Source organism: Apteryx rowi, unplaced genomic scaffold (genome assembly GCF_003343035.1).
Source record: "Apteryx rowi isolate R43461 unplaced genomic scaffold, aptRow1 scaffold_603, whole genome shotgun sequence".
In the NCBI taxonomy this organism is placed as follows: domain Eukaryota; kingdom Metazoa; phylum Chordata; class Aves; order Apterygiformes; family Apterygidae; genus Apteryx; species Apteryx rowi.
This window is the reverse complement of record NW_020450876.1, coordinates 413,799-441,729: the sequence shown is the minus strand read 5'-3', so window position 1 is coordinate 441,729 and position 27,931 is coordinate 413,799. Positions and strand designations below refer to the sequence as shown.

Genomic DNA, 27,931 nt, shown 5'->3' with positions numbered 1-27,931 from the left:
GCGAGATATAGGGCTGATGAACGTCCTCCTAAAAGCACAAGGTGTCATAAATCATCTGAAAAAGGCTAAGACAACCTTCAGAGTCTAACCCTGGAACAGAGGAAAGGGGAGAACTATTGCTGCACACTTGTCTGTCTGTTCATGTGCTCAGATGCCACAACCAAATGTTGCTTTGTCTAAGTACTGACATGTATGATCATACTACAAGGGCTTGGGGGCATAATCACAGATTAACATGAATATATTTGGAGCGCTGATATTGTTTGAGTGACTTCATTGCATTAAGTAATTATCTTAGTATTTACCACTGCTCACTGTGACCAAACTTAAGATGATCCCTCTCTCCCCTGAGAACACTGAACAAAACCTGTTTGGATAACTCAGTAGAAAGCAAATTAATCAAGACATTTATGTTTTTGTTAAGCTGTTAGGCAAGACTACCTAAATTAATATAACTACCTACTGTAGGTAGGTAAAAATGATGGTAAAACGTGAGGCTCAAGAGCTGAATAGAAATACAGTAAGAGAAATATAGAAGACATACTTAATCCGAAGAGATTAACATACATACCTATTTTAATTAAAAAAATTCTCAGGAACAATCCGTTGTGTCATGTTTATATAAGAGGAAATGTAAGAAGCATCATCTTACCTGAAGTCAGCAAAAGTTCTGTCTTGGAACATAAATAAAACAAATTATAACTGGGGAATATTTATTTTTTTCCCCTCTTACATTAGTAGTAGCCAAGCCTATGGTTTTCCAGTCAGTGAAATCCATAAACCAACTCTCAGTTCTCCATGTCAGTGATGCTTAAAATTCAAAGTACTATAGAAAAACACATAAAGGTGAGCTCTACAGTAGTACAGCAGGCCTTCTGCAAATGTCGATTTTGTAGGGGCTGTACATTATTCAAAATAGAGGAGAGCAAGGTTTTTACCTCACAATTTCTTGAATTTCACAAAAGCTTCAGCTGAAACTCATATTCCCTGTACACTTTTCACTGAGTAGGTGGCAGAGATGCGTATTCTTTCTGCAGGGCATATAATGTGACTTCGGGCTGTATATATAATTATCTTGTTCAAGGAGTTCACCACTGATCATATTAAAAACAAAGCAACTTCATGGTCTTCTGAAGAGAGAAAACAATGTGTTTTTTTTTGTTTTTTYTTAAATACACAGAATATTCACAGTTGACAGTTACTTAGCTGGCTTCTCTAACCTCATTATTTGCTTGTTCTCCTAGGCATTAGAAAAAGTTTAAGGTTTAGAACTGAACAGAGTATAGTCTAACAGTCAGGTAAAAGCATTTCTGTAATGCATTAAACGAGGGCGGGCAGCAACTTACTATGCAGTCATCAGGCTAGGGCTGCCGGGTCTCCCACCACCAGAGTAGGTAGCATGTAAATCTCAAAAGCATATATAGCAATATGAACTATAGGCTGCAAGAACTCTCAAGGCTATAATTGCAGCAAGCTAAAAAAAGTTATAGCTAATCTTGGGAGTCACGAGTCTGGCTTTTGCAACATTCCTTTTTTAATATTTGGAGTTACTAATAGTTCAAGACTATGCGACAACAGGCTGTGAAGGGAATCACAATTGGTCTAGATTTAACAGAAAGAAAATCTTTTTAAGGAAAGGTATTTTGTGTTGAGATGGGTGGGAGAATGAAAGTGTGGGAGACAAGGAGGGATTCTTACCATTCAGAGAGCTCACCTCCACAGAGCAGAAAACCCAGGCTACTGAGCTTCATTTTCCTGTTTAAAATAGCAGTGGCAAGCTTGATGCTCTTGCCTGCCTTCCATGGATCCCTGTGCGTGACTGCTAGCTGAGATGTGCTAGAGGAGGAGCCCCTAGATCATCCCACTTGCCAGCTCAGCAGCTTGCTTTCTTTAGGCCCAACATAACCGGTCCTGAAAGCAAATACATGCTGAATTCAGCAGCGCACTGCATGTATCAGAAGTGTCCTTTCTCCTCTGCAATGAGAGGTACACTGCACATGTCTCAAAGCCATCACAAGATTTTGGTAGACAGGTGGTGGCTTTAGGAAATTTTAAACCAGGAATGGACAACTATCTTGACTCTGTTGTCAACAGCTTGAAAACCATTAACAGTAACACTAGCAGATTAGAATCACTGCTTTATTCTTTTATTTTCATGTACATGAAGGGCAAAATAACATCATGTATTAAGAACCACTGTCATGATTCATCCAATTAAGCAGTCAGCAGCAGAATTACCAAGACATAAATAGAGCCTGTTATACACATTTATATATATAACCCTGTCCCTGATGATCACAGGCTTTTCTTGATGGGAACATTTACTGAAGCCTGTATAGTCAAGAGAATCCAAAACATTGTTGTGATTAAGGTTAGCTAACAAAAGAAAAAACTAAAAAACCCCATCCAATAAACTGACACCACACATGAAGTTCCAAGTGGATTTGGGTCTCAACTACAAAGCAAAATACATGAAAGGAATACGGCATTTTAATTTTCTGCGTGTTTTACAATATCTGGGAGAGAAAAATCTGCTGTTTGGCTATTAAGACTCTGTTCCAAGCAAAAAAAAAAAAAAAAAAAAAAAGTAGAAGCTTCTTCAACTTTGCATCACTGCCAACTCAGCTAATATTGTCCTTCTCTGCGTGTGACCAAGGGGGAAATAAAGACAAGGACTCCCTGTTGCAATAGCACTGCAATTTCAGTGAGGAAGAAAAAAAAAATTCAGGGTTTTCCTTTAAAACCAAGCATTGTTTTATGGTAGTGCCCATGTCAACAAGTAAAGAGAACAACCTGCTTTTGTTTAAAAACAAAAACAAAACAAAACAAAGCAGTTGATGCAACAGAGACAAAAACAAATAAAAAATGCCCAAACCACATATGCTCCTGGAGGATGGCCTGGTTAAATTCTGTAAATGGAAGATTTTTTTACTTGAAACAGTCCATGCTAGGCACTTGCTGACAATTTCTTGTTTAGTTCCAGAGCTCTAACATCTCCATTAGCTTTTGCATTTTCTACAAGTACCTGTGGAGAAAAGAAACAACAGAAAACTGAGAACTTCATGGTTTTACTGTTAATATATTACTGGCTGTCTCAAAAGCATTTTAGTTTCTGCTATGCAGTTTCCCTAAAAATCCAAGGGACCCTTAAGTCCAGACAGGAAAGATATTCAACATTACATGTAGCTTGCTCAGATATTAAGCTCTGAAATTATAGTCACTTGCAATGCACTACAACAGCATCATTTGCTGCTTGTGGCTGAGAAAAAGTTTGACAAGCAAGTTCCCTGCTGGCAAAGAAGCAAGTGGAGCTAAAGGAGACCTATCTCCCTGTAAATGCACACTGGCCTCCTGCAGTAAGTACATTCACTCCATTTTGGCAGACAAATTTGTATATTCTGCGCACCAACTTAAACAAAACTGCCAAGATTTTCTTTCCCTTCCCCCATCTAATTTAGATGTAGTCTTTCTTAATTTACTTCCCATAACTTGTATTTGCAGCCTTTCTACTAGTTAAAATAGCTGCCATGTCAGTCTAACGTTCACAGACATGCCAGAGGCTTATGGCACTTCTCTTGTAATTGCAGTAATGTTATATATATTAAAAAGAAAAAAAAAAAGAAAAAAAAGGCAAATCTTTGCTCTCACCATTATTTTTATTGTACCCACTGTTAGAGAGTACAGCTTGTGGCTGCCCACAAGCAAGCATAATGAGATCATACCAAGATCATCTGAACTCATTATTTCTAGCTCTTTTATGGACCTCTGTGATTGCATGTGGATTTTTGTCAATGCTGAGCCTACTTGCTATGTTTTATCTCCAAACAAACCTCATTACTGATTCAGAACTTCACTAAAACACAGCTGTTAACCTGAGCAAAAGAGCTCATTGTACTAGTGGCAGCAGTCCAGAGATAACTAGTAGAGGGTATTAAAGTTTGAGTAACAAAATGATTCCAATTCCAAGACAAAAATGAACAACCTTAGTTTGCAGCATGTGAAAGACCTGTGTGGATTTGTGAGTTTGACCAAATACATTTGTCAAATACTATGACCAGGAAATAATGTACTACTACAGGTATAGTAAATATGTAAAGTACAGAAGCATTGCAAGCTACTGTTCAGATCTTTCAGGTCAAGGATACCACCCTGTTTCCAGCCAATCTAGAGGGAATTAATGTTTTCTTATTGCATTAATATGTTCTGGCAAAATTCTGATAAACTGGTCCTCATGTCTACTGAAAAGACACTTGTAAAACTTTTTCCAATTTGGGTTAGAGAAAGATTTTACTGTTGCTTTTCATCAGTATTGCATGGAGGAAGGGAAAACTTTCAAAGAAACTGGATGCGATTTTGAAAACTGAGGTGAAGTTTGCCAATGTGGAATCCTTAGAGCTGCAATCCGTAGAGCAAGAGAGTTACAATCTCCCAGGCCTCCCTCCACCCCACTTTCAAGTTAGAAGCACAGTATTTGATGGAAGTTGATTGAATTTCTGTATTAAATCGACTGCCTTACATCTATTAATTCATAATCATCTTTGGCATACAGATGTTGCAGGAGGTACCAGCGTGCAACGGATACTATGGTTTCTGGATTCCCAGGCTGATATACCAGTCTTTCCAACATTCGACGAGTCTCCCTAGAAGCATAGTGAAAACATAATTCAAATAAACTGCAAAATTTGGCTGACTAGCTTGCATGTAACTTTTAAGACCTTAGAGATTAAACCAGAAAGCCTCTTTAGATCTTTTGATCACACTAGTATCCTGTATAAGCAACAATAATCAAAAGTAACATAAAGGAATGTCCTTGTTTCCATACTACCCAAGAAAGTGAGAGAGGTGAGCTGCACGTTCCTTTGTTTCCTATGTGACTGCTGCTTTTCACCTAGAATGCTAAGAAATACTGCCCCCATTGTTATGTTTAATATATGACATGCAAGTCAGTGCTTTAGCTAGCCAGCGAATTAGCCACCCAGAATTAGATTGAAATAGCAGATTTTGACTGCTACGATAACATGATAAACCTCATGCTGTCTGTGAACTCAGCCCAACAGTTGATTTCCATAGGTGATCTGCTTAACAATGTAGCAGAAATTCTGCTGTTTAAAAACTATAAAATATATCCTTTAGAAGACAGATGTTCCCATAAAACACAGCTACTAGAATAAGAATCTTATTAATTCCAAAATAATTTAATATTACACACAAACATATGTAATCCAGCACTCTCAAAACATACTGCAGTTCCTGTAATACACAACAGAGGCAAGATGTGAAATGGCAGAAGAGAGGGGAAATTCAAGTAAAGTACTATGGAAAGACTAAAATCCTGTTTGGCTGATCCTGCCTTGCTGCCAAATTGTACCAAATCAAGACATATTCAAATTCACCACCATGTCAATAGAAAGCTGATAAAAATTGGCAATTAAGTTTAAAGATACAGTATTCATTCACTGGTGCTCCAYCAGGTTTGGCTTTTGTATCAAGAATTCTGTCCCTTGTAACCARTGTGATTTTCCATTGCATTGTGATTTAATGGGCTGTTGAGAGATTACATCTGTTTTCTGTTTTGTTATTTTTAGTTAAGACAAAGTTGTTTCAGTATTTTGAAACATCTAGCAAGACTAAACAGATCTTGTGATATGCCTATTGTTCAAGGAACTGAATATCTTCAATTGTAACAAAACTGATTTTAATTGGTTAAGCAAGTTTTCAGTCCCTTTTTTTTTAATTGACAATGGCCACATAATCACATTAGGATGCTTGTCAACTTTCTATAAGCCCACAGAAAAAGTGAGCAAACTTGGACTCAGGCAAAAACAGGCAAAAATATTGAACAAAAACAGAACATACGCAATATTCCAGTTTTCCAGGGCTAGTTAAGCAAAAATTTCATAGAACGCAAACTAGACTTAGAACCAAACTTACCAAGTAGGAAGCTCCAAATCCTCTTCAAAATAAGAGGCCTTTTTCCCCTCCCTCAAAAAGCCCCAAAGAGCACCTTCAGTTGAATAACCTTCAGTTTTTCAGGATTAGCCCAATGAAGTCCAATTTGAGATCAAACTGGATCCCAGCACTAGCTAGAGTACTGATATCTCTTTCCACCATGCTATTTAACAGGGTCTTAGAAAAATGTGCACTTGTTGACTGTAATTTATTTGGATTACACGCTGTCTTTTCTCTTGGTATCTTGGTCATCTAAAAGTTTTTGGAGGAAGGGAGGAAAATTCTGCTGCTTCCTTATCCCCACACCACCAACCGCTGCCCCCTTTCCCTTGTAACTGCCATGCTACTTCAATAATTCTTGTTTTCAATTTTCCTTTACTTCTTGAGTTAGATCCGGGCATACTGACCACTCTTACTTTTAGACAACGCGTTCCTTTCAAACATAATAGATCACACATACCTTGCTCCCTTTTTGCTATTATACTGTAGCAGAGCTTGCAGAAGAGCTGCCAGGGGGCAGGAAGAAAGCTTCAAGGCTTCAGTTGTTGCCTCCTGAACCAAGGATGGCCAGTGCTCATTTGAGACATTAGCCTATGATTAAAATGCACACAAAGATCAGAGGGCTTTATCGTAGCATTAATCAGTATTTGTTTGCAGCTGCCTAGAGAGTAGGTTTAATTCAAACTGTTATGAGTTACATAAAATATTTAGCAGGTTAGTAATAGATTTAAACAAACGAACAAAACCAGAAAAGCACACATAAACCACATTTTTCCAGGTCCTTCTAATCAATTATGATTATTATGAAAATTATGATGATTAGGGGACTGGAGCATCTCTCTTATGAGGAAAGACTGGGAGAGCTGGGCCTGTTTAGCCTAGAGAAGAGAAGGCTGAGAGGAGATCTTATCAACATGTACAAGTATCTGAAGGGAGGGTGTCRAGAGGATGGGACCAGACTCTTTTCAGTGGTGCCCAGCGACAGGACRCGAGGCAACGGGCACAAACTGAAACACAGACACTTCCATCTTAACATGAGGAAAAACTTTTTCACTGTGAGGGTGACAGAGCACTGGAACAGGTTGCCCAGAGAGGTTGTGGAGTCTCCTTCTCTGGAGATATTCAAAACGCGCCTGGATGCAATCCTGTGCAATGTGCTCTAGGTGACGCTGCTTGAGCAGGGGGGTTGGACTAGATGATCTCCAGAGGTCCCTTCCAACCTCAGCGATTCTGTGATTCTGTGACTATGTTAAGTATCCTCAGAGCTGCCTTGCGAGCGTTCCACTTGCTCATTTATGCAAGGAAGCTTTTTATTTTTTTCATACATGTCTTAGTAATGCTTGTTTTAATCACAAACCCTAATTTGCTTTTCACTTTGTAAGTCTTCGTCCCATATACAAGACTATTCTAGAAAGTACAGTTTATCTGCAGAAGTGGCTGAGGAATGTAATGTCTCGTTTTATGAGAAGTAAAAACCAGTTCCAAGATGGTAATTTAATTACTTAGTGGAACAACTACTCAGCAAATTACATCTTCTGGCTTAAGAAAAACTTATTATCCTCCTTGTCAGAATAGCATTTAGTTTTTTGTGTTTGAAGAGGTGCCCATGTTTTTATGTGGAGAGATAATGGGGACACAAGCATTTTTGAAGCAGAGCTTCCTTGGACCTAAGCAAGGTTTTGATCAGGCTTTTGCACATTTCATTAAACAAGTACAGATCAAAGAAAACCCACAGAAACCCACTTTCAATTGCTCTGCTCATGCAAAAAGTACTGAAGAGAGATAGTTAATTTAATAGAATATTTCATACTAATTATGGTTTTTTATGGTTGTAAATGAAGTTTCATACATTCCCAAGCAATTCAGGCCAGCATCTGAAGAGGCAGTATTAATTCAGTGAATAGAGTATACAAAAGTACCTTGCAACCTGTGAAAACTTTTGCAATAACAGATTTAGAAGCTATTGCAAATGGGGAGCAGACCACTAGGAAAAGGACAGAAGAATCATGGGAGGAAAAAAAACCTGTCACTGCTTGGCAAATTCTGCCTTTTGAAGCATATGGCTCTCCCACTTGTGAGAAGGGAACTTATCTATGCTCAAGGGGATTCTCTTTTCTCCCCAGAAACGACAGTTTTGCAGCTTTACCCTCAGTAAAACTGACTGCCTTTTCTTATATAACCACTCAGGGTATATGGGGTTCCTTCGCCTGATTTTGATTATGGCTGTTAGCTCAACTGACAGGTAAAGTATATGAAAAAGTGTTAGCCAAGATCACAGCAACCTCTGCCTTTTGTATTAGGCTTTAAAGAAGCCTGCTAGTGCACTTCAAGCTTCTAGAGAGACAGTGCTTAAAAAAAAGTAGACACTCTGTGAATTTAGTTACATTCACCTCACTCTTCAGTGCAAGGAGTACAACAATTTTCCTTATACCACAAGGTACAGTTCCCTTACATTCTCTTTACACTTCAAGGCAAGGCACCCTATCTAGAGATGGCCATATAACAAAGTTACTTGAAACCTGAATGAAGTTTCCGAGCACCACTGCAGTAGAAAAGTTTATTAAAACTAGTTGCCTGACCTAAAGGACAGAGAATTGAGGAGTGGGTCAATTTGGGTGATCAAACTGAACCTGTTATTAGAGAAATAGGCCATATTGAAAGAATAAGCCTTTTTAGGTACACAGTGGTTCTAGCTGATTATTTCACAAAAACCTTTCTACGAAGCAAGATTCTAAAATCAGCCCGCTGTCCCTTGAAGTCTTATTTTATTCTCAAGATGTCATTCATAAAATGCAAAGTCATTTAAACAAGGGTTTCATCTGGAGATTACAGAAGCCCTACACTACACAAACTCATGTTAAACCATACAGTTACTTAATTTTCATTATCCTACCATGCAGATTTCCAGTGCAAGCATAGCTAGTCTGAGCAGACTGGATAACTTCCCATTCCAGCTGCCCTGCTGTGATGCCAACTGCAGACTCTTTCTGTAACACATCTCTGCTGCAACCATCATTCTTTGAGACTGATATACTTTTGCCAGCCACTGAAAATAAACAGTCAACACAATCAGTTAGGGAGCCACCAAAATGTGCATCTCATTAGGTAATATCATATAGGTTGATTTATAAGAGTGTCACAACATACTGTCAGCCAAAACACAGCCACCCCCCTCCACTCCCTGTCCCGTATTCCAGCAACATACTGACTACTACTGCCCTGCAGGAAAATGTAGTTTCCTGATTGCAGAGTTGGCAGTGTACCTCACTGCAGTGACTTATTTTATAGTTCTCTTGACCATTCATGGTCAACTATTTGATAGCTGTTTTAATCTGAAGATTGGTCACAGATGAACAAATAATGTGGCTGGCTTTGTTCAGACTAAAAGGGCACCATGGGGTGCCTCATCAGTTCCCAAAACTTCTGCAGAGATGACAGGTTAGAGTTTCTCCCCTTGACCAAAGGTTCTTTCAGCCTACCTGAGCAACATCAGGAACCTGCAGACATTAGAACTTGCTGTCTGAGCTCAGATGACCGGTGTATATCTTGGGCTACAAAGCTTTTGATCCAGCAGACTCATGCTGGAAGAGCTACATGGGGCAATGGAAGCAGGCACACAGATCTGCAGTTTCATGCTTCTGCCAACTCTGCCGGCATAAGCTGTCCTGGGATCTCTCACCAAGAGGAGGAAAAGGGTTCTCACTCCTCCCTCATTAATCCTGTAGCTACATTACATTTATCAGAGCAGATGCAGCCACAGGTTTGCAAATCCCTGACATGTGCATGAAGATGTTCCAAAATGCATAAGCCACATCTTAGAAATATTCTTTGCTGGGTCACCAGGCAAACAAAGAAACTTCTTTTTTTAAAAAAGGATTCCCTTACTTTTAACAAAGATCATTAGACCTTTGCTACCTAAAGACTGCCTAGTGTTAAGAGGGGCACAATTCTACGCCCTTTCTGATGCACAGCAGTTATTAATCATTAAGTACTTTCTGGAGTTTCTGTTGTATTAATACTAGTGAAATTGTGCATTACTGAGCCCAAGCTGCAGGACTTTTGTGAAGTAAAGCATCCATTCAGGATGCTCAAAAGACTTCACTGGCCTCAGTACTTTGCAGCTGGAGATACCTAGAACTCAAGATGTGAAGGAGAAGGGAGAAGAGGATGTTCATAAAAATAAACAACAGTAGCCCTAAAAGGCCAGCTTTTCACTATTCTCGCCAGAAGGCCGCAGCATAAAGGTGGAACAGCCATCAGAAAAGCAGTTCAGCAGCACTCCTAAATGCTGCAAGAGAACCATTTAGACAAAAGCCAAGAACTTACGCAAAAAGCAAAGTTAATAGCCCCTCTAACTTAATAACACTATAAGGCAACACGATGAATACTTCCAAGTAAGACAAAACATTTATCAAACCATTAAGAAGTTTAGAGCCAGAAAAGATGAAAGCATAGATCTATCCATTATGAATATATGTAGCAGCCATGGAAGTTTTTCAGGACATCATCCAAGCCCTGAGATTAAAGTATCTTCTTTAACTGAATACCAAAAAGATCTTGCCCAAAGGTTTCTTACTTCTGGCCCAGGTTTAAAAAACAAGCAACCCCCTCCCCCCAAAAAACTCACATTTCATTTTYTTTTGCTGTTTGTGAAGATGATAACACTTGACCACCCAAGGGATGCTTGAAGAATATTACCTAAACTTACCTAAACTCCCAACTCCATTTTCAAGATTATTACTAGAGTATATAATCATGTCTCTCTCACATGCCCCCATATTTTGCAAAGCCAATTTGAGCAAGTACGATAGCGAAGGAGAGATGACGTCTCACAAGTCATGATCTGCAACCTTATAACAAGGGAGATAACAACCTCTTCAGCATCCTTTCTCTGGTCTTTTGGCACTGAAATCACTTTAGTGAAACTTACTGCAAAGAGGTCTTTACTTATTCTACAGGCAAGGGAAGTATCATATATCCTACAGCTATCCAGCTACATACAGGACCACAGCAGTTCATGGAATTTTTCTAAACATGCTGTTAAGATTAGCAAAGGAAGATAGTAACTGTAACTAACAGCAACAGTTAGAAAAGTGTGTGTGTGTGTGTGTGCATATATGTATGCATGTATGTGTATAAATGTATAAACACACACACACACACACACACATACACACAGACACACACATATATCTCCTCACTAGGGAGACCTACTGGTATCTGTGAGACAGTCTTCTCAGATCATCTCACAGAAGCAACAGAAACCAAGTTATAGCATGTTCTTATTAACTAGAAACGATCATTTGGGATCCTACAGAAGGGAGTCAGCAAATACTGCTCCTGAAGGTCTTTTTTCTTCCTCGCCCCCAGCCTCAACTGACACAAGAGAATGAGACACCTGACACCAGGAAATTAAGCAGAAAAATCAAGAGGCTTATTCTAAGTTTTCATACCCTGAAAAAGAAAGCATATATTACTGTATTAGGAGACCATTCACTTCTGTCTATTCTTATAGGTTATAAAATATTTTACTGGTTTCTGCTCAGACTGCCAAGTCACAGATTCCTAAAGAGATGAGCGTCAGATGTTTACTCCCAAGTTTTTACTTCTCTTGCCTCCAAGTCTGCTTGTTCTTACCAACAGTCCTTGTTATTTCAACTATTAAAGAAAATTCACATAATGTTACAGCTTTATACAGAACTGAATATGAGATGGCTTCTCCCTCACTGGCTGTCAGGGGATGAACAAAAGCAAACAGTGAAGCAAGCCCACACTGCTCAGAGAGCTCACTGAACAGGACAGCATACAAAAATTGGGGAGAGAATCCAGACTTACTTGCCATGCTGCAACTGTTGAACTGGTCATGACCGTCTTGCGAAGCTCCTCCAGGATGGTATCTGGAAGCTCCTTGTGAGACTGCAACAGCTGCTTACACTGAACTTGTCTCAAAAGCAAGAACAGACCTGGGTGCTCTGGGCAGCTTTTTAAACCCTAAAACCAAACCAGAACTCTATGAGATATCAGAAGTATCATTTGCAAATATCAGAAAACACTCAGGTTTTTCCATTTGAGTCTTCACAGAAAACATAACATTGAAAACATTCCAAAGACACTTGCAAGAGAGCATTTTTCCCCCCTTCTCTGTACAAGGAGCGGTCCAGGAATTGAAACATGGAAATGTAAGGGTGTTTTTTTTTTTCCTCCTCCTGTTCCCAAAATACCTATGAAATCTACCCTAAGTTTTGCACATCCCACCTTTAGAGGTTTCTGAAAGCTAGATAGGAAAACGGTAAACCTGTACCTTTCTAAGAAAGGAAAGATGAATAAATCCTTTAGTTCTCCTCTGGCTTCATGATCATTATGAATTTGGGGCCAATAAAAGCAAAAAGCTGTCATAAGGGTAAAAGTGACCTTGAGTATTTCCCAAGTTGATTTTGGTTCTCACAGCTAAGGTGTTATTCGCACTGGAATAGAAACACCTTACTAAACACTTTCTGTTCAGTAACAGCAGACAGAGTTTATTTCTTAGAACAAACCCATCCAAAAGAACAAAGTCAGAAAACCAGCCACCTGTTGCTCTATTCTTCTCGGGTGAAAGGTTTGATATTTCTGCAAATCACACTATATTCTAGTTTACCTGTTCAAACCAGGATACATCTGAGAATTCTAGCTCAAATGAGATTTTTTTCTAAGATACAACACTTGCACTTTTCATCTCCTCCCCTGCCTCACCTTTAAACAAAATATGTTCCTTGGGGGTCATTAACAGGCTTCTTTTGTGAAGAACGCACATATGTAAGAGAATTTATGACGAAAAATAATCTAGAGGCTTAATTAGCCAGAGATAGGGCATGAAAGCCAATATAAGAGGCAGGTATTTGCTGCAATTTTTCCCCATTAGCTGGTGTGAAATTCACATTGCCTGCCTCAGACTGAGGAAGTGGAATGCCTAACTCATCATCCCCAGTTACATTGTTTTCTGGTAATCTCAAGGTCGAAACTGTCAGTGAGAGTTAGCAGTACCAGAGAGTCTGATTCCCCGTTTCTTTCCAAACTGCAGGCACTGACTCTCTTCACACCAGACTATTTAATCAATGAAACAAACAAAAACTAACCATAACCAACCCACACCACCACCCTGAACTATCACTATGTATGCGTGGAGATTTGCAACTCTTGTAAATATAAGACAGGTCAGCAGACATGCTGGTCAGAAAAGTAAAACACCTCCTAGCAAACAAAAAGATAGGAAAGTATTTCCTCCTAGAAAAACAGCATCTTTACTGAACCTAATTTTTAGAAATTAACTCTTTCCCAAAGAACATTTTTCTTTGTGAAAATCAGGGATATGTGCGACTGAGTTCAACTGTTATTTTGCTCATCTTCTGCCAAGTCTTCTATTCATGGAAAGGTGAAATGGACCCAGATACACATACTTCAGGCTTGCTAACACAACAGTTGCCAACTGGGTTGACTCAAGACTTTTCTTTTAATTATTAAACTTGGATTTTTTTTTTCCTTTAGTCCTATCCTTAATGGCTTAGGCAAGTCAATCTTTTTTCTGTTTGTAGTCAGAACTGAATTTAGGCTCTGAAACAGAGAATCAATACAATTCAACCACAGAACAAAAGGCAGTTCACTTCTCTGTCAGTCTCCTACCTGGATATGAAGCTTTGAATTTCTGTAATGTTTCACTTAATACTAGGTTACTGAAAAAAGGCAAGAAGGAGAGACCAAATTTTGCTACAACATGTCATATCTTGTTTGCTATTTAGAGAGTTTTGGTATTGCAGGTAGAATAATTATCTTGGGCGTGGAGCTGAGGGAAGAGAGAGATGCTCCAACAACCATTGCAGTTAGCAGCTCTCCTGGAATAGGTGCTAATTCAATGATTACCTTTTTGTAAAGCACAGACAGACAAGTCATTTTTATGCAATTCTACCACCTTCTGCCAGTACGCTACCATCATACCTTGATACAAAGTGCTTCAGCTTCTGAGATCCTTCCAGTCTCTTCTAGACTGGTAATAGCTTGACATAGAGACCAGTCTTCAAGAGCCTGGGTGTAATTAGCTGGAAGGCTGTTCTCTCCAGCTGCAAATACAGACAAAACACTTTACTGTACATGCAGTAAGTGCCATACCACGTCATGTGCTCTAGACCTAGTAAGGGAGAGCTTAAGAGTGTATTAGTCTGACAGGGCTTCCTTCATTAGCAAGAACATCAAGAGATGATGGAATTAAAAACAAGAAGGGGCAGGGGGAAGCCAACTATTATGAATTAATATTCTGAATAATCAAACAAATATTAAATTTTAATTTGTTTGCAAAATGCTAAGGACCTCAAAGCAAGAGTGAGGTCTATTAGTACAGTTTATCCCTCTACTAGAAAAAGGTACACAGTTCATGGAGTATTTGGGACTTTTTTTGGTAAACTGTTCTTTTGGTCTAATACCTCCATCCATTCATTTAGGTATCAGTTCAGAAGTATTATTTCAAAAAAGCATTTGAGGCTTTGGTGGGAGGAGAAGGGTTTGGGGGAGCTACAATCATGTTAATTAACCCTAGCTCTGACATTATGATCTAGTATGTTTATGGGGAAAACACAGTTACAGCTCAAATCACTACCAAGGGATTTGCAGATTAGTTGCAAGCTTCTGAAATTCAGAAGAGTATTGTAAGCTTAGTGCATTTCAATTTTATTTTTTAAGTAAAAAATTTAACATGTCTTACTTTTGGCTGAAATTGTAGATACGAGAGTCATCTCTAGATCTGTTCGCTTTGGCTCAGTGTTGCTTAGACAAACAATAGTGTTTTCAGCATGACAGGCTGCCATCAGCACTGCCCAGGCAGCAGGATTATCTAGAAGGAGAGAATCGTTAAAGGGAACTTGTGCCTGTTCTTAATACATTGGTATACCATTTAGAATGATCTTTACCACATAGAAAACATAGCTATCACTGGAACCACATATCGTATATAGGAGATAGCAAGAACAAGGCAAATAAATCAACCAGATCCTTACATCTGCTCAGCACATGGCAGCAGGTAACTATTTGCCACTAACAGGTAAGATCCTTCAAATCCTAAGACAAGGATGCTGCTTCTAAAGCCATCTAATAGTTTTTACATGGCCACTGCTATGCTGATCTGAAGCTGCCAGTTGACTTCTGACTATGCAGATTAAACTTCATTGTCATTTATATAAATAGTAGCAGCAAAAAAAATCCCAAGATACCATGATCCACAACTTTCAGTCACACAGACTCAACCTTGTCCAGCCACCAGTATGAAAGTTATGATGATCATAGATAGGTGCCTACTTCTCGTATCAGCATTACCCTGACCTAGCCAAGTCAGGAGCAACTGTGGCGGAAAGAATCCAGTGTCTGTAGCCCTGAACTGTACAGAGCTCATTCAAGAATTTCAGCCATGTAAGTTTTCAACTCAAAGATTATGAAATTTGTCTGGAAAATAAAACAAGGTTTGAGGATCTCAGAGTAAAATGTAAAGGATAACGCTTATGAATAGTAGTCATGTGTGTACCTGTGGGAAAGTAATTAAAGTTTTTTAATTTGCAACCCACATTGATGCATCAGAGCAGTAACACTGCAGAAGGAACAATGTTTCGGTATTTCACTTTCAAGTGCTACTTTTCAAAGCCCTGAAAACCCCACTAGATTTGCACTTAAATGATGATCTTCATTAAATGTATAAACTAGCATACTGTAACAGAACATTTCCAATCCAAAATCTTAAGCTAGATGAACAGATCTTTTCTGCTCAGTGTAGCATACTGTCCCTGAGAGAACTATTTTTCTGTCTAATATGTGAAATAATAGTTATCTCTTCTCCTACTAAGTGATAAACAAATTGCCAAAGATTTCAGAACAACTGTAAAACTCAGTTTTGTTTTGTTTTTTTCCTCCCTTGTCTGGTTTAATTCAACAGGCCTAAACTTAGAATGATAGTTAGAAGTTCAACTCTAAGTATTTTCCTCAAAACATACAGGTGATCGATCTAAGGGAAGCACATTCTGTGTTTGGGTGAGAGTTTTGTTTCTGAGAAGAAAACAAATGAAAAACACACTAGCATTTTGGAGAACAAGAGTAACCTGGACAGAGATGGATTGCCTTTTGAATATTCTTCAGAGGATTGTTTTTCTGATCTTCTAATGAGTGACATCCTGCTGCCAACTGATTAACTGCAATGTTCAGCAGAACTTCCTACAGAGAACACAAAAATGATTTTTAGCAGTCTAATGTAAGTGACCAGATGGGATTCGTTTTAGGATTGTTTATGAAACTATAAGTCTACATTTCAAGAGAGAAATTCAAACCTTTCCATGGTTTAAATCAAGCATACGTGCAATGTTTCCTGCCACAGCTCCCCCCTGCAAGATAAAAAATGTTAAACAGGTTAGATGACTGAYGAATGCAGAACTTCTACACAAAATACACGGCCAAGATCTTTTTGCCTGTCTTGATCAGAAATACAAACTAAGTTTTTACCATCAGACATTTCCCTTTCCTACAGAACAACCTAGTTATAAAGAATTATGAAGGGCTATTCAAGATTAAAGCTGTCTTGCTAGTTTCAGCCCCATATAGAAAGGGATTCGATTTCAGGTGCTATTTCAGTTTGGATAATTGCCATAAATTAAGACAATGAGTATTTGGAAAAGAGCTAGGAAAGAAACACTGGCTATTACAAAAAGTGATAATGACTAGACTAGCCAAATTCAACATGCAAAAATCCTAAAAAAATAAAAAAAAATAAAAAAAAGTTACACACAGACATACACACACACATACATATATACACACACTTTGTTTTCTTCTTAACCACTCAGGGCTCATTCTCTGTGAAAAAAAAAGGCTAATGCGATCATTTCTGGGGATGACACATAGATTTTGAGTTTACCATTTAAGATGGAGGCATCAGCCAGAAATCAAAAGTACTTTTAGAGGTTTTTGAAAAGAGAGAGAGTAAAGAGTTGCTAAGCTTGTATATCTACAAGTTTTTTTCTTAAGAGCTTTTGAGTCCATTGGGGGATCCTTCCGTTAGCATAAGCATGTTATCATCACCGCCCTGCACAGCAGGGCTACAAAGAAAGCAAGTAAAAGGTCTAGGCTTTTTCCTATTGTAATAATTTGACTAATTTTTTTCTGTAAGTTTATTTCAAGTAGATAAAGGATCATTATCCAATGAAAGATGGAAATAATTGTGTATGCAACTTGCTCAGTATCTACTTGTATAYGTAAGCCTGAATTTTTCCTATTAACTAGTGAATGCACATGTATTGAGGCTTGTTTGTTGTTTTCTGGTTAAGAAACTCACACACAGCTTCTATTCAGGAGGTAAACACCACAGATGTATTATAGCAATGCACTTACTTTTGCATTCTGTGGCGTATACAGTGGAACTAGTCGAGACAGAAGAGACCAAAGGGCAGGATTATCAGGGTTACTGGGAAAAGAGCAAGATTATTAGACTTTCCAAATTCCACATGAATCTGGTCTTCTGTGACTCTGTAGGCAGTTGCTATAAATCCCAAATAGATTTTTTCTATTAAAAAGAAAACCCACTGCGATAGCAAATAGGCATAGATAGTAATTTAAAACACACACAGTCAACAAAATACCAAAGTTATATTGCTAGTTAAAGAAATGAAGTATACAAAATGCATATCAATATTTACAGGGAGAAAACAGAGACAAAACCTAGGATTAAAGATCTTGTCCTCATAGTCTAAGAAATAAGGAATTTTAATTGTAGTTTGAGGATAAACAGTCTACAAACAGGAGAGTTTCTGAAAACACCCAGAGAGAGTACAAAGTGCTGCTTGCATAAAGGCATCGATTAAAATCCCCACTCCCTATGATGCTTAGGTTAATCAGAACACATTTAAACAAGGACATTTAGCTAACAGAATGAAGTGCCCCAGAGGCTGTTAAATATTAAATAAAAGTCCTAGACACTTTTCTAGGTCGAAGGTTCTGCTACCTATGGCAAAAAAAGCTTTTCTAGAATAGCCAACTTATCTAACAGTTAAGAAGCCACCAAACCAGAAACAGAAAACCCCAAACAAGCCACAAAACTTGGGCAACTTGACCCCATAAATCAACAGAACTTTGATTTAAAGCATGCTGCAAGTGAGCAGAGGTTTGCTTACTACTCAACATTAACAAAATGACACATTTATAAGACAATTTAAAAAGAAAAACAGAATACATACCTATGAATTGCTTTGGAGACTTGTCTCTGGACCCCCACATTTCTACCTTGCAAGGCATAAACAGCAGAAGTAATAAGGCACCTCTCATAAATGCTATCCGCCCCTTTGATATGCTTCAGTAATTCTTTTAGTGCTGCAGTTGCAAGCGTAGCATCCCACTTCACCAGTCCTAATGTGCACAGAGCCTTCAGACTTTCTGTACTGGGTTCCTTTAATGAGCTGTTGAAACAGAGGGAGGAAAGGAGACAGGCCATTGGGGAGCACAAATTAAACTTGTTAATATTACAGTATTTGTTACTTCGGAGTCCTTTTGCTCCTATGTATGTGTAGTGAGAACACCTGCAGAAGATCTGACGAGGAGTCAGTGACTGGCAGAGTACGTGGTAGCAGGCCCAGCGTGTGAAACTACATGCTGACCAAATTCCCATCAGGGCCAGGCAGGCATATTCAGTTTTTTGTCAACAGTGTCTTCCTGGACAGCAGTCTCTCAAGGTTAGCACAGCTGAGATAAGGAAATAGTTCTAATAGACTTAAGGGGCCCTTAGGATACAACGAGTTAAGTCCTGCCTGGGCATCCGACCCATGCGTCCGACCCGTGCCTTCAGCAGCCTCCCATCAGCAACCCCTCCGCATGGTTCCCAGGGCTCCCCGTGCAGCTTGGAGTGCAAGTCCTTTATTAAATCTATCCTGTTTAACCCCTCATGAACTTTGAGTGTCTCTCTCCACCAGTATCCAATCCTCTCTTGCGTGGCTTGCAGTCATAGTATGAATTCCTAATTTATCAATAGTTATGGTATGCTGAATTAATGACCTCTTAGTATAAGACGCTGGATCAAGCTAGACCAGTATTCTTGAGATCTTAGGTAAGAAAGAGAGCAGTGGTTATGTAGTATTTCAGCACTTAAGCTTACAAACTATAAATATTTGGCAAGAATCTGACACGTTTAGCTGCCCTCCGAAAGTAGCCATAAAATGAATGGTAAGAAAACATCTAACACCAACACCTACATTCCTTTCTTGAAAAGTCTGTACTGCTAACTAGTGCCAAACTAGTTGCAGTGTTCCCATTTACAACTTCACAACAGAAGTCTAGTCAGAAATGAGTCTCTTGTATAGAGCTACTCTTTCAATTAGACCATTCAAAGAAACTAAGCCTTGTTTACATCACGATTTGTTACAGCTTAAAGGTAGTTTGAGCACACTTTCCATCATCAATTAAAAATTAATCAGCATTCATTTCATTATGAGAGTCCGTTTAACCTTATATCAATAGTATTCAAAGCTTTATGAAAGAACCACTAGATACAGTTCAGCAAATTATTCTGGTATAGGTGGAGAAGTCTAACTCAAGCAAAGACAATCCCTTGAACCTCAACTCTGGTGAACACAAAGACCAAGCTCAGTACAAAACAACCAGAACCAAAGACCTTTACTGACGTACTAATTGAAGGTATTCTTACACTAAAGGTAATTCAATTGTCAATAGTAAATTGCAAAACCAATTTAAAGGAGGCAAATAATGAAACTGTACGGGGCAACGGTTGTTATTTAGAGTTAAATAACTGCCATGTCCAAAACATAATTACAAACAGAAGTGCTGCCTAGTTTCATTTATCAGATGAGTCTTATGAGGTTCCTTTTCAAGCACCTAATTTTCACTTTTGACTTCAAATAAGAGCAAAAATGTAAACATCCTATTCTATACTTTGTTTTCAGTTCCTAGGAAAAAAATTCTTAAGAGTTGTTAAATGCAAACTTGAATAGCTACCACTGAGTCTCTTATATGATGCAAAGGCACATCCCTCCCATGAGTAAGTACACTTACTTTATCATATTAGCTATAAAGACATAGTCATTACCAAAATCCCTATGCCAAGCTGGCCATGAGAAAATAATAAAGGCAGCCCCTTGTACAGTGCCCTGCTCAAGCCCTTTAGACCATCTAGCATAAATTTCATTATCTGTCTGAATAGACTGTACAGTTCTTTTTTATTACTGAAATTCCACTTTATACTTTTGCAACACTGTGCTTCAGATCCAAGTCTAGACAGATCTACTTAATGTTATTTTCTAGAGCGTTTACCATTTTTTTCCCCTTTAAACACAAGTGACTAACATCATGTAGGAAGTTCTCATTGTTGAAGTTTATGATAAAAATAGAACTCTGCAGTGACTAATAGAATGCAGGAAATATCAGCTCCCTAGCTAGTTAATCATCAGTTACGCAGGATTTAGAGCATACTAGGTCATGGACCTTCACTATTTTAGTAATTTTGGGGATCTGCTGGCAAGATGGAGACAGTACAGCCAGTACTGGAGTTCTATATTGACAGATATTTGCCCTGAGAGGCTGAGATATTAGACCTTAATCCATAGCTACCAGGAAATTAAAATGAGCCAGGGGTTTTTAAGTCTCCAGAGGTCCGGAGAAAAAGACATTCATGACGCAAGTGAACAACTGAAAAAGGTTTGCTTTGCTTCATGGGAAATCTACAAGACTGTCCTCATCTTTGATGCCTGGAACACAATTTTACTGGGAATTTCTGACTATTAAAACTTAATTTGTTTTTATTAGCCATTTAGATTTCTTACAGCTAAAGAACATAACTATTTCCTAATGAGTAGGACAACTACAAGTTATCATCATCTTAACGATAAACCTATTAAAGCTACCATGCAGAGAAATTAGACACCCAGACTGCCCAGCCTACCAGCCCTTCCACTACCTAGGGCTTTTTAATATAAAAGAACACACAGGACTTAAAACAAAAGGGATAGCTAGCATTAATAGGCTTTAGGGAAACACTGTATCCACTCTTGTTTCTACTTCACAATACAAAACACCCACCTGAGATCCCAATAAAAAAGTAGCTTCAAGGACTTAGCAGTACAATCAAACATTATACACTGATTATTATTCCCTCCACTCACCATTTAAACAGCAATGTCTTTGCAGCATCCACTTTGTTCTGTTTATATTCTATTATTGCCAAGGCAGTCAGGATATGGGCTTTATCTTGTTCAGACTCAGCAACAGACAATGCTCTCTCATAGGCTGGCAAAAAAAAACAAAAAAAACCAAACACCCCCCCCCCCCAAGATTCAGAATTCAAGTAGGATAAAAAAAAATACAATGCTTATAAAGCCTCTGGAAAGGCATGCTATTAGAATGCATATACAGAGAGACACTGATTTTAGATTCACTAAGTTATCACACCTCAAGTCACAGGCAGAGAACAAAAAAAAGTTGACCAAGAGCTTAGGGAGCAACTGTGTGTTAGAAAATGCCAAATTTAAAAGGTTGTTTAAAGTCTGGGAGTTGTTTAAGATGTAGCAAGTGGAAACATCTGAAAAATCAATATCCCTATATTGAATTAGAAGAAGAAGAAGAAAAGAACACCATTTAAGGTTGCCCCTTTGAAAGTTTACTTAGGAAATTGTACTTGGTATGGGCACACACAGCCCCAGTTACAAACTGAGGATTATTTAAAATGCTGAGCTGGCTGCTCCACTGTGACTGCTTAAACTTATACAGTGACAATTCAGTTCGCCTTTTTGAAGCCTCAAATCTTAGCAGCACAGAATACAACAATACAGCACTYATATCTATCACTATAGAGTGCTTTGAACAACAGATTAGTCTCCTATCTAAAACTGATTTTTCCAGGAAAGTCATTCCATTTGAGACCAAGGGAGGCTTAGAACACAACAGTTCAATAGACAGAAAATAAATACTTAAAATGAAGAAACATAGCTTCCTTTAGTACATTAGAATAGTTCTAGCACCCTGCTTAGTCTAATGATTCAAATAACTATGGAGGTTCTACTTTACTCTTGCATTAAGGACTGAAAGAGTGCGGTGAGCTGAGCTACAACTTGTTTGATTAGACAAAAAAGATTTTGGCAGTGTTATTCTTATGAAGAGCCCCATAGTGCCTCAAATTAGGCAGATGCTTACCTTTAATACTTTCTTGTAAGAGTCCCTTCTTGAAGTAGGCTAACGCTATTCCCACAATACCATCAAACTCTGTTAGGGGTACTGATGTGTAAACTTCAATGGCCTTATCACACTGACCAATGGCACTGTAAAAACAAAAAGTTATGAAGGATATAGCAACAGCTGCTTTGACTCAGTCAAGTTGTCTATCCAGCCCAGTATTCTGTTTCCAACAGCAGTTGTAAGCAGACATATGGAAAAAAGCAAGACTAGGACAAGAACGTGCAGTATTCCCCACCTTCCTCCTCCTCCACCGACTACTCTCCCAGACTATCTGTTGTGTGAAGCATAGTGAAGAAATCCCCACCACCCACGATAGCTATATGTAATGATGTCACTTCATGGTCAACACAGTGAAGTGAGGAGGGAGTGGGAGAAAACAGCAAAGGTGAAATACAAAGCATAAAAAAGCAAATCAAAGTAGGGAGGTGTGCATGCATGCGTGCATGCACACACACACACACACCCCATTCTTGTTCTAAGAATACCACTGAAAAACTCATACAGGATTGTGTTTTTTAGAACTAATTATTAGTTACTGGAGCTTTACAATTGCTTAAGTTGCACACAGGAATCCCCATGCATATAGCCTGGATCTGAGACTACGGGAAACTGAAGAGCCACTTCAAAGATCCTCCTCAAAGTTAAAGGATTAATGATCATCCTAGAAGATCCAATGTCACGTATCAGAACTTAATCATACACCAAGTTTCCTCAGAGGACTGACAAAACCTAATTAGCAGAGCTTGAGCCATCTCATATCAAAGAGCAGTCTGAAATCCTCATCTGTTTAGATTTGTGACCCTGTGTTTCCTCAGGACTAAAAGAAATTGTGAAAGGAACTTAGAATTGTAAGTAAACTGCACTCTTCAGAAGAAAGGTCACATCCTTGCACCTAGCACCACAAGCACACATGCTTCAGGTTATACTGGTCAATACAAATTCAAACAGCAAGTAGAAAAGATTGCTGATCAAGGTTGAAGCGGCTACTTTATACAAGCTAAGACTAGCTGGGTTCAGATCCATATCTAAAGCGTGGAGATCATTAAAAAAAGTTTATCATTCTGGAGACCATAAAACCACTACATTGTATGGAGTCTACATTAAGGCATTTAAGGATCAAACTGGGGGAAAAGAGAATCACTGATCTGTTATAAACTGTCAACAGATATAGCAATTCCTTGTAATTTATTTTTGTTATATATGCCACAGGTTTCTGGAGCACCTATAAAATTAAAACTTGTCTATAGCTAAAAATGGTTGGTTACTACATCCTTTCTAGAGCTACCTTTCACCTTTCAGCCTCACCCATGGTTTACACCACTGCATTCGCTACATCCAAAGCTGAAGTTAGGAGCTGAAATAATAACACTTACCACAGTGATCTGCCATAGTTTTGCATTGCTATAATATATTTTTCTGTATCTTCAGAGTTTTTCAGCAATGAAGCCGCCCTTGAAATAACCACAATTACGAATAACCACCATATGACTATAACGCACATATTTTGACATTTGTTCTCAGAGCAGAACAGATAAATGTGTTATGCAGAAATCTCTTACTACACTAATTAAGCACAAACAGAACTTATTTTACAAAGTTTTAATGCATCAGCAAACATGTTCAACAAACACTATTTCCTTCATCACCTCTTCCTCCTATCTGAAAGGGAGAGAGCAGAAAATAAAAAACAAAACTCAACAACCTACACTAATTAAAATGAGGCAGAGACAGGAACTAAAACAAAAAAGAGGCTCCATTAAAACAGTTCCCATAAACGAATTCAAGATTACATCAGGGATCTGTTTATAAAACAAACAAACAAAAACCCTTAAATCTGGTATAGTGAATTAACCAAATATCCTAGTAAGACAGACACTCAGCCTTGGGACACCTTTACTCCTCCAGTTCTCCATGTCCTCCAGTCTTGCATTCCCATGTAACAACATCCCCACAATCCCTTTATAGTACAGTTAACTGGGATGTACTTTTGAATTTAGAAAAAGTTTACTAAAGGAAAAGAAAAACTTTTAAGTTTTTCAGCTGGTATATGGAAAAAGTCGTTGAGGAGCTTCTATTAGTAAACATCCTAGGGTGTATAGTTTACCTCTGATAAGCATCCGTTGCCTGCCTTTTTAGATGCAGATATTCATTCAAATAACCAAGCATTGTGAAAGCAGATGCATCATCTGGAATTCTTTCTAGAAAAGCAGAATTGATGGTATAGGATAACATGATCAGAAAGAGCTGTGAAAAAGCATTAGAAAAAAAAAACGTTGCTACATTGATGCTACAGTATATATATATACAAAGCACTTTGCCAAGTGCTTCTGTCAGTTGCTCATTGGAATCATTTTGACAGGTTGCATGCAAATAAAGAAGAGATAAAGACCCACAGCATCAGGCTAGCTCAAAAGTGTTTCAGATCTTACGATACAGATGTCATTGACAGGCCCAATATATTGTTTTTCAGCCTGCAGTGGCTTGGGTTTTTTTGGAATGAAATAAACTATCCAGTTTTTATTCATTCTAGTAAAATACTAGTAGAATCTTAGAATGTTTATTTTCAATAGTACAACTTTGGAAAGCTTGTGAATGGTTAAAGCACAGATTTGTCAGGTATCATCCCACTCCAGGCTTCTAACAGTTCTCCCCACACTAGAAAGGGTCAGACAGGCCCCTCTTGCAATCTGTTTAACAACAGGGATTTTATAAGCAGAGAATAAATTCTCACACTTGTTTCATTTTAAGAGCTTGCACTTTATTACGCAGCTCTCAAAAATCAGCAACAGATTACTAGTCAGAGAATTTACAGCAACAGATCAAAGAAAATCCACACTTACTCTACCCATATTCCTGGCTAGATAGACACAAGCCTACCCCCATAAGAAACAGTTCCAAGCCAGCGTGGCCTCCTAAGAAAAATTTCAGTAAGACACAGAATATTAACACAACGGTGTGTGTCAGTTAATGAAGTTATACAGCATTCAGGAACAGGCTTATGCCCAAACAACATGGCACGTGGGCAGAGGAGTTGGCATGTATCTGTGCCTATCCATACAAGCATACCCAAAGGAAATCTGTTACCAAATATTTGGTGACAGATATGACAAGGTTTTGGTCCTTGTTTTGCTCAGTCTTTGAAACAAAATCTGGGGGAAGAACATGAGCAGGAAGACCTAACTCATGTCACTATTTCATCTCAGTATGATCATAAGAATCAGTAGCCTATTCACCCTATTTTGGTTGTCAGTTTTACAGTTCAAAAGCCTCTCCCCCAACCCTGTCAGATCATGCTTTGCCAGAAACAGTATTCACTCATTCATTCTGAATGTATCTTAGTCAGATTTTCGATAGTTCATTGACGCATTTAAGCTGCCTACCTGTATATTTGCTCAAGACCACCTGGGCTGCTGGAATAGCATTCATTTGAACAATGTTGTACAAATACAGTTCAGTGTTTCTGTTGGTTTTATCCTGCAGTGTTGAACATACCCAATGGGCATAGCCTTTTGCTCCCTCAGTCTCAAGAAACAAACAAAAATAGGAGTCATTAAAACTGCTTGAGCAACAGCGAAATATTTAAAAAACAGAATTGTTATTGTAATTTTTAAGGTAGAGTCTCAGATTAAAAAAAAAAAAATTCAGGGTCAGTGTTTTCTTATTCTACATAACAACACTAAATGGAACTACTGCAAACACAGTTGTTATGATTTGTCATTTGGGAAAAAGAATTCCCACATTAACATATCACATACTGCACTACTGGAGGGATGACAGATGAGAAGAGTTATAAAAGAAGGTAAAAGTTATCCACTTTTTCTTAGAACTCAGGGTACTGGCAATATCTTTGCTCTCTCCTGGAGTAGTTGAAATTTATGCTTTTGATTTCTGTCCAGTTCTGTGGAACATCAAGAATGCATTTTCATGACTTGTGAAGCAGATTTCTCAGACCATTGAGACTAAAGCATTTATTAAAACAACTGCCTGCTTTTCAGTGTCAGAGCAGGCCAGGAACAACATCATGGAATCCAGATAACCTCATCTGGAACAAGACCCTAACTGTTCCATCATTCAACATATGCCTATTAAAAAACAAACAAACAAACAATCACCTAAATAGGGAGATGAGGTATTTCAAATCTTCAGGACAAGACAACTATTATACTTACATGCATACTAAGTTCAGTTGTGTGCCTGAAGAGATCCATAGTATCATAGCTGCCTACTTTCTCTGCAATAAGAGCCTACAGAGAATTAAGACTTGCTGTGATCAGGTACTTCAAAAATTACGACATTGACAAGAAACTCAGAATACATCACTTTAAACACGCTTTAGGTATTTAACATGAAGACATTTTCTTTTCTCATGCCCTCCAAGAAACATATTGTTTTAAAGAATAAAATAAACAACAACAAAGGGAGCACAAACAGTCTGCACTGCATCAATACTTGAAACTTAAGGTCTTCTGCTGCTACTTCACATTCTTCAGAACAAAGGTTTTCTTTCCTATGTTAATAAAATCTATAACAATATCTGACGGGAGCTGAATTTTGACATGTGATGGTGCTAGTTCTTCCCCAGAATTCAGTTTCAAGTAGACATTAGCAGATCAGCAGCATGGGATTATAGAGGGCATGTATGGTGATCATAATAGTAGAAATACCCTGTGATTTGTACTTATTGTCAGATTATAGATGGCCTAGATATCAGTAAGATCATATCCAATCTACAGTGGTGGGGGGGGAAGTGACCTGTAAGAACTGCTTTTGCATCAGGTACATTGGAGACTTACTGTTTCAGGGGCTGAGAAGAGTTAAGCAGTGCCAAACAGTGAGCTTGTGATACAGCTGAAGTTTCTGAAGCAACTACTATGAAGACAGTGCTTTGTTGAGAAAGCTCAATAAAAAATTTCAGAGCACAGAACAGCGTTTGTTTTATACTAGCTAGTTTCTTACACAGCTTCACAACAGCATCAGCCACATAAAAGCATTATACAAAGACATCTGAGCTTTCAGTAGCTTTCCCTACACAGCACTGTGGAAACACAGGGTCCCATCCACCCCCTGAGGAAGGAGCTCCCTCTCCTTAAAAGCTTACATTTAATTTTTAGGAACATGCTTAAGAGCAAATGAAGAATAACTAAGATGGAGTCTAAATCCTCTCTACCTTGTTTAACAACTACTTTTGGTGCACAGTTTTATGATTTCTCATGTCTTACCTGCCCTATCCAACACATTAAGTAAGAAGGCTCCAGAGACTGGGCTATCTTGAAGGCTTCATGAGCTTGCTGTAGAATCAAAGATAACAGTTCTATTGAACTGCCTAGCATGGTAAGAGAGCGCTGTTGAGTATACACAGTTACTGATACACAGTAATGGTTTTCATGGACAAAATTAGGTCACTGCTAAAAATATCTACTGTGCTATACCAAATAACAACGCATAACCCAGAGAAATTAAAGCAGTTTAGTCTTACTGAAAAAGTCCCTTCCCTTCCAAATCCACTTCCTCCTCATAACAATAAAACCATTTAAGCTGCCAAATTAACTGTTAGAAAAGCTAGCATTTTAAAGCCAGGCTCCAATTTTGGAAATTTCTATTTCTTCCATGAAAACATAGATAAATAGACATCTTTTCAAAGTGGTTAAGCTGATTTACCACCTGCAAGTGATGTTTTGCTCTGGCTTGCATATGGTCAGAGTTCTTCCCTCAATGCAGCACAAGGTCAGCAAAGTCTTAGCATTAA

At 38.4% G+C, this 27,931-nt stretch overlaps 1 protein-coding gene and 1 long non-coding RNA gene across 8 annotated transcripts in view; both read right to left on the bottom strand.

Annotated features, from left to right (window-relative positions):
- Positions 1-492: 492 nt before the first annotated feature.
- LOC112974494 lies at positions 493-2,534 on the bottom strand. The gene is made up of 3 exons (XR_003256306.1): positions 1,715-2,534; positions 939-1,130; positions 493-674 (listed from the first exon to the last, which is right to left on the bottom strand). It is a non-coding gene; the product is annotated as an uncharacterized LOC112974494 (long non-coding RNA).
- Positions 2,535-2,569: 35 nt separating this feature from the next.
- Positions 2,570-27,931, bottom strand: part of TTC37 (tetratricopeptide repeat domain 37) — a 52,913-nt gene continuing 27,551 nt past the window's right edge. For 4 of the 7 annotated variants that reach the window (XM_026083491.1, XM_026083495.1, XM_026083492.1 and 1 more), the window contains 18 exons: positions 27,405-27,473; positions 26,355-26,429; positions 25,566-25,707; positions 24,290-24,383; positions 23,559-23,636; positions 22,144-22,268; positions 21,117-21,240; positions 18,186-18,404; positions 17,344-17,416; positions 16,287-16,340; positions 16,062-16,173; positions 14,681-14,809; positions 13,921-14,042; positions 11,785-11,940; positions 8,843-8,995; positions 6,410-6,540; positions 4,517-4,640; positions 2,570-3,025 (listed from right to left, as the gene is read on the bottom strand). In XM_026083491.1, the coding sequence (XP_025939276.1) occupies positions 2,948-3,025; positions 4,517-4,640; positions 6,410-6,540; positions 8,843-8,995; positions 11,785-11,940; positions 13,921-14,042; positions 14,681-14,809; positions 16,062-16,173; positions 16,287-16,340; positions 17,344-17,416; positions 18,186-18,404; positions 21,117-21,240; positions 22,144-22,268; positions 23,559-23,636; positions 24,290-24,383; positions 25,566-25,707; positions 26,355-26,429; positions 27,405-27,473 (2,058 nt within the window). In that variant the 3' untranslated portion in view covers positions 2,570-2,947. The remainder of the gene's footprint in view (positions 3,026-4,516; positions 4,641-6,409; positions 6,541-8,842; positions 8,996-11,784; positions 11,941-13,920; positions 14,043-14,680; positions 14,810-16,061; positions 16,174-16,286; positions 16,341-17,343; positions 17,417-18,185; positions 18,405-21,116; positions 21,241-22,143; positions 22,269-23,558; positions 23,637-24,289; positions 24,384-25,565; positions 25,708-26,354; positions 26,430-27,404; positions 27,474-27,931) is intronic. The other 3 variants (XM_026083496.1, XM_026083494.1, XM_026083493.1) reach the window with 3 other exon arrangements.